The sequence below is a fragment of the Branchiostoma lanceolatum genome, chromosome 19, assembly GCF_035083965.1.
Source record: "Branchiostoma lanceolatum isolate klBraLanc5 chromosome 19, klBraLanc5.hap2, whole genome shotgun sequence".
In the NCBI taxonomy this organism is placed as follows: domain Eukaryota; kingdom Metazoa; phylum Chordata; class Leptocardii; order Amphioxiformes; family Branchiostomatidae; genus Branchiostoma; species Branchiostoma lanceolatum.
In genome coordinates this window covers 11,906,599-11,916,113 of record NC_089740.1, presented here as the reverse complement: position 1 = coordinate 11,916,113, position 9,515 = coordinate 11,906,599, and the positions used below count along the sequence as shown (strand labels likewise).

The window sequence follows — 9,515 nt, the reverse complement described above, 5'->3', positions numbered from 1 at the left end:
AATTAGATTTCAGCTTTTATAAGAAGTCCCCAATGATATGGTTTTGAAAAGAATGAAAGACCGAAATCATAAAGGCAGATATTGATATTTTCCTTATGTGGCTGTGATATCAGGCAGAGATGCACCTGACGTCAGGGGGTTCCGACAACTGCTGACGTCAGGGGCTAGAGGCTCCCAGACCACGCCCATTCCTGGTCGTCATGACAACTCATCAGGATTCACTCTGCAGACTGCTGCAGTCTCCTGTCTGATGTGGGAAATGGAAAACCAAACATGGAATAACCACCGCTGCAAGGTTTTATACTGACTGACTAATCTAGTAGAATTTTCCTTATAAGTATACTTGTTAACCCAGGATCCATCAAAGTTGAGGTTCTTATTTTATTAATCACGAAAAGAATGTACAGGACACAGAGGTGACGCACTCTAGCAAATAGCTAATATCAAACATCACCTCTGAAAATACAAACCATAGCTGACAAAGACAAATACAATAGCAATAACAAGTAAAGCACAGCATTTGTATCGGGTAGTCCAAGACGGAATAACAGGGTCTAATTTCGAGTTGTAACTTTAGGGGTATATTAGTAAATTTAGTCAATTTTCAAACGTTCGGTGTCTACAATATATGATGTTTGGGTTGAATGTAAAATTTTACTGTTAATTTCATAAGACAAGAAAGGTAAACCCCTTAGTAGCAGGTAGGTACGGGCTGCGTGTTCATTGTTGGAATAACCTACACTGTTATGTAATTTCATGCTTTCTCGAGCATTAAGGAAATGGCATTCTGTGCTATTTGTACTGCAGGTTGGGATTGAGACTAACGAGGAGACCACGCGGTGCACGTGTGACATGACACGTCACAGTGATGGGAGAAGCTCCAGGGTGATCGTGGCAGCATCTTCTTTGGCGCTTCCAAATTTCGTAAATTTTGACAAATTCGGTAGCAACATTGACAAGTTGTCCACAAATTCGACAGTGTTTGGAACGATTGTAGCACTGTGGATGATATTTTTGATGTCTCAACTGTGGATATTGAGATCAAATATCAAGGTATGTCAAGATTTTTTGTAATTGTTATCATATCATATGCATATATGAGGTATATCTATGATAGTTAGTAACGCTCTTACTCTTGTCTGCTTCGACCAAATTACATCATTATTCTGTGCCATGGAGGTACAAATCAACATTATGAGTTATCAAATGTATATGGAAATCCAATTTTTTATTATTGATACTTTTTCTGCAGAGCAACTGTTCCATGAACACCGCAGTGTCTGACAGCCTTATATACGGACAAGCAGCTGCAGAGTTCACCAAACCAAACACCAGCATGGCCGTTGTTCCCAAAGTTTCTACAATCCCGTCGGAAGCTCCCGGTGCGGACTACGTCTACGTCGTGTCTGTCCGTACGGGAACACAGCCTGATGCCGGCACGGCGTCTGTAGTCGGGCTGATGATCACAGGGTCAGAGGGCAGGACAGCCATGGTCACACTGAACCCTGCTGGCAAGGTAAGAAGCATTGTAATAGATATCTTCTGCTTAACAATAAATTCCAAATGCCTTAGGTCTTCAGGCCAATCCAATCATATTATGATACTTTGAATTGTAAAACCTTGACATTGCCACAAGGCTAAATATTCATGTAGATTTGCAATAAGAACAAAACGCAACTCATATCATATCGACTTTTTTAGGCAAATGACCAATAACAAACAGCTATAAAAACAGGGAAGGGGGTCTACGCGTTGAACTTTTAGGCACTTGGGATAATGTACTGCCCACCACCCCCACCCCCGGACGAACAACATTTAGTTACTGTTCTAAAATCAACAGTAGCTAATTGAACTATTGGCACAAAACTCTGTCTTGAACTAATCGTCTTTTAAAAACTACTTTAAGACATCCTAAATTGTCTTAACCTCATTAACATACCTATTCAGAGTTTTAGGATAAAACCTGGTGTTCTCAGTCCTATCTTTAGTCACTGACGAAAGACAGTGGATGCTGTCTGAAACGTCTGGCTGTTTCAAAATTTTATCCAGTTGCTTGGGTAATTATTTTTGGCACAGCTATGAATGTTTTGTTTGTGAATATTCTCAGGTCCTTGTCAGAGGTAATGACACGTACCACATCATGACGACACCAGCCTCTGTCGGTAAGCTCCAGTCTGTACAGGTCTGGCACGACAGCTCTGGGAAGGGCGCCATGGAGTCACTCTTTATAGACAGCATTACAGTCTGGGACATACAGACATCACAGAGGCGAGTACAGTTGCATCTAAAATTGTAGGCTCTTAATACTTTTTCCCTTTAACATTGCGTGAAGCTTAATTTTTAAATGCACTTTTTTTAAACGTAGTATCTGTAAATATGATATGGTAAGCTGTGACGTATAGAATTCTTCTCACTTACACGGAACCTTTTTCTTTATACATATCAGGAAACCGCGATTTAATCCAGAATAGCTCCAAATATAAGGATTGTATATTGTACATCAAACCCATCGAAAATAGCTTCTCCTGCATCTCAACGAACACAGTGACCAGAATGAATGCCCTGTGGGCTAAATGGTGTTAATGAAGGTGGCGTCTCTTTATTTATATATCCCACAGATTCCATTTCCCACGTTGCGCTTGGCTGTCCCCGAACAAAGGAGACGGTAGGACAATGAGGACCTTGAAGGCAGCTCCTGATGATGGAGACATGTAAGAACAACTGGGTGTCATCTCTCTTTCCTACTTAATAAGTATCTTGAATGAATAATCTGACCTTCAAACGATTCTTTGACCTTCAAGTCAGGAGTTAATAACTACGATGAGGAAATGCACTGATATGATTTAGAAACATTGTTTTAAGAACGTCATCTATCATGTCATCCAAATTATTAAGTAGGCTACGACGTGTCGTAGATAGTTATCACCAGCCAATATAGCATATGATAAAAGTAAAATGTTCTCAGATGTTGTCATTCTTTGAAGTATCGAAATATTGAATATATGTCGTTATGTTGTATCCTATAGGATGTCGGAGTATACCCTACCGACGTTTTCTTATCTGCTGTATGACGAACATCTGCTATTGTCTGCCGTGTATAACTCTGGTGTGAGACACTTCAGCCGGGCACAGCGCCTGGTCTGCTGCCTGACTCAGATCAGCCTGTGGATGTTGGGCAGCAACATGTGGTACGGAGTTACAGTTGGTGCAAACGACGTGGTTTTCGTTGACATCGGCGTGTTCACTCTCCGTCTTTCGGAACTGTTTGGCACTGCAGCAACGTCGTTTACGGTGTTCCTGCCAGTTTACGCCATCCTTGTGCCGATGTTTCGCAAGCAACTGCCCTTGGTAGACCAGATCCCTTCAGGATTATTGAAAACGCCGTCATCTCCACCCACCTGGCGATTTCCGTACAAGATAGTAGCTTGGATCGTCGCCATCCTGACGTCTGTCAGCAGCAGCTTCTTCGTGATCATATACAGTCTGCAGTTTGGAGCTGAGAGAAGTCAGGCCTGGCTGAAGGACTTCGTCCTGACATTCATGTTCTCTACATTTTTACTGGAGCCTATTCAGGTTGGTATCAGCCATGCATTGTCCTCTACATTTTAAACGTTATTGGTACGATGCATGGTTGTTTGTTTCTTTATCTATTCAACCAGGAGGATACATATCGCCTAAAAGGCGATGTGCCCTCGGCTTTACATCAACTCAAGTTGCAACGAAATTAACAAAAAAAAGTTACTCAAATTACGAAATGATACAAATCCAAAATAACATATACTGTACATTTTTTTTAAATAAAATAATACTGCCAAATAAATGAAACAATGTCACTCTCAAATCGAGGAAGACGGGGCAACACTAGTAATTTAAAAGTTTCTACACTCCTTATTGTATGCCAGCTTTGTGAACCTGTTTACGTCGTATTTTTGCAGATCTTCCTGATTGCCTACACAAAGGCAGTCATCATCTCACCGATTGTTTGCTCGGTGACATCTTGTGTTCGAGGACTTTTGGGGACGAAAGCAGGGGAAAACAAACTGTCTCCGATCGGTATCATACACAAGAAGAACAAGGATTATGATGGTAAGTATTCTAAATCATACCCAAGTTTCACATGTAATTCCACAGTAGGCAGTGAGTGCTAGAAAGCCAGCATCTAGCTATATATAGAGACGAACGGCAACGTAACTTTGGCGAAACATTCCACAATGTCTTGTTTAACATACTTACGGATCATTGTAGTTTTTAACAATGAAGAGGAGTGATTGATAATGTCTACTGTCCTTATTAAAGCTGTTCTTTTCACAAGACTGTGCATAATGTGTGCTGTTTGATATATTGGCTTCACCAAGTTAAATGTATGATATGTTTAGATGTATATCATGAGAAAACATTTTCGTCTTTTTAAAATAAAAGAATGATGTTGGTACAGTACAACATTTAATGAATATTTTTGCATCTAAAATTGGTTTCTTATGTATTTCATTAAGTTCCTGGGCCGAGGGTTTTACCACCAGCCCCGAAGAAGACCGACCATGACCCAAAATGGACAGAGAGGATGACCAAAGGTAGAAGCATCCTGGTTACCCTGATTATCCTGCTGATCTGCACTGGGAATGCCTTCTACATCGGGGTACTGGACTTCGACAGACAAGCTTATAACGTCCGGACCTCGCTGGAGAACAGCCTGCTATCAGGATATGACGAGGTACGGCTAAACAAAATGCCAATCTCAAGTTCATCATAATGTTCGCTTACACCACACTATGACCTCTCTCTCTCGCTCTGTCTTTCTCTTTCTCCCCCTTCCCCCCCTCTCTCTCTCTATAGATATATATGACATGAGCAAATATTGTGGATGTTTGACAGGTGACTACAGCGGACGGTGCTTGGAAGTGGCTGTCGTCTGGGCTGGTACCGTCCCTTCACCCGGAGCGCGGATACAGCGGGCAGAAGCTGAGGTGGCTGGACAAACAGTTTCCGGTTGGAACAAACGCATTCCGGATCGGTCCAGTTCGCCTGGAGAGAACCACCATCTATCCAGGTGACAAACACCACTGATGTTACTATCGATAAATATCAAATGTATATTTCTATTGAGACTATTTCCCTTGTCCTTGATAAATGACAAGCTTACATATGATTCTCACTGAGTCTTTGTAATCGTAACGCCCATTTTCTCTCCCTTTCAGAGGACCCAACAGATATAGATCTCGAGCTTCAAAACCATAGACTCTATCCTGAGTTGATGATCAAGCAGATAAATGAAGTTCAGGACAAACTGAATGCACGAAATTGTTCACACAATGGGACTACACGTATTGTCGATATTGTGAGGTATATAATTTTTTAATATTTTTTTACCAAACAGATTTTGATGATGAGTTCTTGGCAAGGTCATGGCAGTCTGGTTTTGTCTTTAGAGATGTCATCAATTGTCATCAGGAGCTTTTTAAAACTTCAGCTTGTAAAAGTATTAAAAAAAGAATCATTATCTACTTTTCTGATGTACTAATAAATGATTTTCAGAAACGGAAGTTTGGCGTGCTACACCACAATGGACCTACCACGGGATGCTGGTCAGGCTGCTGCAGTGATAAACTTGCTGCAACGGAACAACTGGATCCTGGTGGTTTCAGACACTCTCATTCTCCGGGCCAACTTCTACCACCCTGACGTGAAGCTGTTCAGCACCCTGGCCATCACCCTGCAGTACATCGCAGGGAGCGCTGCTTATCTACAGCCCAGTATCCAGACCTTCCGTCTGTTCCAGTACCAGACAACAGACGACTTCGTCCAGATCTTCTTTCACATCCTGTTCCTCCTCTTCTTCATTTACAACATCCTTCGTGAGATTTGGAACATCCGAAAGGGCGGTCGTCTTTACTTCGGCAGTTTTGGGAACATTTTGATCCTGTGTAACATTGGCTTGTCGGCAGCCGTTATTGTGACATTCGCACTTCGGTACATCTGGGCAGCTGCTGCATTGGGTGATATACAGCGAGTAAAAGGTACATTTTTTTTAGAGACACAACCTTTATTTTACATGTTTTGTATCACGCTCTTAATGATGTCTACTGGTCAGGTTTGATCTCACAAATTTGAAACCGAAAAAGAGCGCAAAAAATGATTTCTAATTTTCAGTACCATTGGTTTTACATCTTATGTACCGGTGATATATAAAACAGGGCTACTCGGCATCGATGAGTTTATTGACATTAGTGCCGCCAGCCAATGGGACGCGACATTCAAGTCGATCCTGTCCTTCTCCATCTTCATCAGCACCGTCAGCATCCTGCGGGTTCTTAGCTTCTCTAAGAGTGTTGCAATCGTCTTCGCACTGCCTCGTGTACGTACAACTCATCTTACTCATCGAACACCCAATCGCCGACGTTTGATTTGATTCTGTTTATCCAATAAGGCCATTTTGATTTAATTATATGGATGACATCGTCTGGTAGCCCAAAAACTGATGCGAACGCTTAAGTTTGGCACAAAACAGAAATTTGTCTTATCATTAAACGTACGTGGTCAGGAAGGAGGAACAAAACTAAGCGCACAGACTATGGTATATTGGATACTAGATTATTCGTTTTTGTTCTTTCACATCTTCCTCTCTGACTTTGGAATTGACTTTTTTTCAAAATATTTTTTTGCAATGGACAGCAGATATTTTCTCATTTTGCAGCGGCTTTGCATTGTTTACAGCATGGCCGATTTTTTTTAAACGGACGAAAATTGATGTCATCCATATAATCAAATCAACATGGCCTGAGTCGTGAATAAAAGCCACAAAAATTGCGTTTCAAGATTGAAATTGCAAGAGTGATGCATTACATTGGTGACCACAGGTGGTGGTATTGGATTGAAGCTTTAGGTGAACAGTAATGTAGCTGTGTCTTTTTTTCTTACTCCAGCTGTTATACCGGGAAGCCTTTGGCTATGCGGTGTATATGATGGTTATCATAGTAGCATACGGCTTCAGTGGGATACTGATATTCGGCAAAAACATGAAGAGTTTCTCCGGCTTCAAGAAAACGTCATACGTGCTGTTTGAGATGGGACTGGGGAGGCCGTTCGGCGATGTCTTTGCGGAGGATATGAAGAGAGTGGATCGTGTCATGGGACCGCTGTTCTATTCTACATTCGTCATGGTCTTCATGGTTTACCTGGTCAGATAAAATCCATTTCTTCATTGTCTTTATCTACATACGCACTAATGTTCTTGCTGGTTATGTCGTAAATCATTTCAACTTAGAGTCGAAATTAGCATAAACTGAATCGACATGGTAATCAATATTTACCTCCGTGAAAACGCAGGTATCGTAATCAGTTGTGTGTTTGTTTCTTTATTTTGTCTTGGCATATGATGAGTTCGTACTTCAATGTGTTCAATATTTGCAATCTGCCAGGATGTAAGGATGAAATGGTGTAATAAGATACTTGGAGAATTGGATGTATGGTCTGGCCAATGTTGTAGACAGGCAGGAAGTGATTGATGCTAGTGGAGCACACGCAGTTATGTCAGTTCGCTAGGGGTGCCTAGTTATCTCCATGAAAAATGGAGATATAGTTTTGGGTGTGTCTGTGTGTCTGTCTGTGTGTGCGTGTTTCCGGACTACTGTAAGCAGCATAACTCAAGAACCTCTTGATGGATTACGATGATATTTGGTATGCGGGCGGGTGTTGTGAAGCCAAAATCTAAGGTCGATATTGGGCCCCCTGGTATGTGACCTTGGTACTGCAGCAGAACTCGATTTTTTCTATCTTTTGACCTGGACATGCTATTGTCTTGTGAGAGCTTGTTCTGCCTTCTGGTCATGGATTGAAAATAAAAGGTCTTATATCTCGTTCATACAGATGAATCTAGGAGTCGGGATGCTGTGTACCTGGCTGAGCTACTGTCAGACATCAGACGACATTGAGGTGGACACGGCGACGGGAGATTACTTCTGGAACTCCTTCAGGAGTCTCCTGGGCATGCGCCACGAGTCGCAAGACTCTGACGGTAACATATCACAGTTAACTGTGTGAGACACACTGCCTGTCTTTGAAAACACATGGTATCAATTTGTATCAAGTATTTTTTTCCAAAGACAACGTAAAACCATACATATAGGTAGAACGTGGCGTAGTTGATACTCACCCCCACCTTTTTTTGTTAAGACAACGGTAAATGTGTAGGTTCAAATCTGTAGTATATGTCCTTTATTTATTGGAAAACAAACCTGTAGTCTGTAGGGTGCTCTGTCGTTATAAATGTTCTGTTTTTATAAACTAAAAACTTTGTCGTTTCCGAAGATGAAGCGCCGCTTCCGGGCTACTTCGTGGATGAGACCCTCCAGCGGACGGATACGGTACTGCAGGAAGTTGAAAGGGTGACTGACCTGATGTACAAGTTTGAGTGCAAGGAGCGAGGCTCCACGTCTACTGATTCACACGCTTGAAGTTTGACGATGATATCTTAATAGATGTTATATATGTAATGATTTTGAATATGAATATGAGTACGAAATGTAGTGATGAAAATGTTTTGCAAAAAAAGATCTATCTTTCTTAATAACAGAAGCGTTGACTTCCAATCACGTTTGATTAATTCAGATTACAACTAGCTTTTTAAAGACAATACCTGTAACGTTGTAACTGACATATAAGTGACATTGTATTCTTATGGCACAACAAATGGGATCAACTTTCATGTGATAAGAATGTAGCCTGTAGATGCAGCGATCATATAAAAGATCATGATAATATTCGTTTTGATTCAAGTTGCGATAATCGTTTGATTGATTAACCAATGACATGTAGATATTGTAGTAGAGGTTATAGTTAAGGTTTGGTATCATGTCTCTATTACTTGCAAAGCCTGTAGCTGATTACAAACTACGATCAAGTGTGTAATATGCAGGATTACACTTTTCATGTGACAATAATATTTATGTGATGATATCTCTTGTACAATGTACACGAAATGACTTTTTTTGAATGGAAAAATACATTTTGTTAATGATAGATAATATACAATAATCTGTAAGGCCTTAGAAGCTTTCAAATATTGTGAATAAATCCATTGTTACTCATGACTGTGGTCTGCTTGCTGCGCACTTCTCGATTATTCTGGCGTGTTTACATTTTTTGTCTGTTAACCATAATCCGTGGATAGTTTCATCAGGTTGGTAAGTCACTGAATAAAAAGACTCTTTTTACACAACCAAGAGATTTATAAGCAGCGACACCTGTGCTGCATTACTTTGAGAACCAGTCAGAATTGCCTTGAAGGAGGTAACAGATGGTCACCGAAACGTCGGTGGAATAAATCTCTTGGTTTTGTAAAAAAGAGTCTTTTTATTCTGTTTACCATAATGTTACATCATGCAGAAGTTCAGTCACACTAAGTTCTAAGGATGGCATTTTTGAAGGCAAAGCTAACGCGATTGGAAAATAGAATAGAAAAAGGTGCCTAGATTTTTGTTCAAACAAGTGTATGTTGTAACAGGACATACGGACATACA

The 9,515-nt window shown here is 40.8% G+C and overlaps 2 protein-coding genes across 2 annotated transcripts; both read left to right on the top strand.

Annotated features, from left to right (window-relative positions):
- The first annotated feature begins 138 nt into the window (after positions 1-138).
- LOC136425140 (polycystin-1-like protein 3) lies at positions 139-2,296 on the top strand. Its single transcript, XM_066413938.1, has 4 exons — positions 139-295; positions 808-1,053; positions 1,253-1,516; positions 2,108-2,296. The coding sequence occupies exons 1-4, from the start codon at positions 251-253 to the stop codon at positions 2,294-2,296; spliced, it is 744 nt and encodes a 247-aa protein (XP_066270035.1). The 5' UTR covers positions 139-250.
- Positions 2,297-2,615: 319 nt separating this feature from the next.
- Positions 2,616-9,086, top strand: LOC136425139 (polycystin-2-like protein 2). The gene is made up of 11 exons (XM_066413937.1): positions 2,616-2,711; positions 3,027-3,573; positions 3,936-4,086; positions 4,494-4,711; positions 4,873-5,047; positions 5,196-5,340; positions 5,533-6,014; positions 6,192-6,352; positions 6,921-7,175; positions 7,864-8,011; positions 8,305-9,086. The coding sequence occupies exons 1-11, from the start codon at positions 2,674-2,676 to the stop codon at positions 8,448-8,450; spliced, it is 2,466 nt and encodes an 821-aa protein (XP_066270034.1). The 5' UTR covers positions 2,616-2,673; the 3' UTR covers positions 8,451-9,086.
- Positions 9,087-9,515: the final 429 nt, after the last annotated feature.

What these genes read in the sequence shown, in the direction of transcription:
- LOC136425140 (XM_066413938.1), top strand. Translation starts at nt 251, where the DNA reads ATGTGGGAAATGGAAAACCAAACATGGAATAACCACCGCTGCAAG. An exon ending in GGAATAACCACCGCTGCAAG is followed by an intron (nt 296 to 807) that starts GTTTTATACTGA and finishes TTTGTACTGCAG; the next exon opens with GTTGGGATTGAGACTAACGA. An exon ending in CACTGAACCCTGCTGGCAAG is followed by an intron (nt 1,517 to 2,107) that starts GTAAGAAGCATT and finishes GAATATTCTCAG; the next exon opens with GTCCTTGTCAGAGGTAATGA.
- LOC136425139 (XM_066413937.1), top strand. Translation starts at nt 2,674, where the DNA reads ATGAGGACCTTGAAGGCAGCTCCTGATGATGGAGACAT. An exon ending in TGCTATCAGGATATGACGAG is followed by an intron (nt 4,712 to 4,872) that starts GTACGGCTAAAC and finishes GATGTTTGACAG; the next exon opens with GTGACTACAGCGGACGGTGC. An exon ending in CGTATTGTCGATATTGTGAG is followed by an intron (nt 5,341 to 5,532) that starts GTATATAATTTT and finishes AATGATTTTCAG; the next exon opens with AAACGGAAGTTTGGCGTGCT.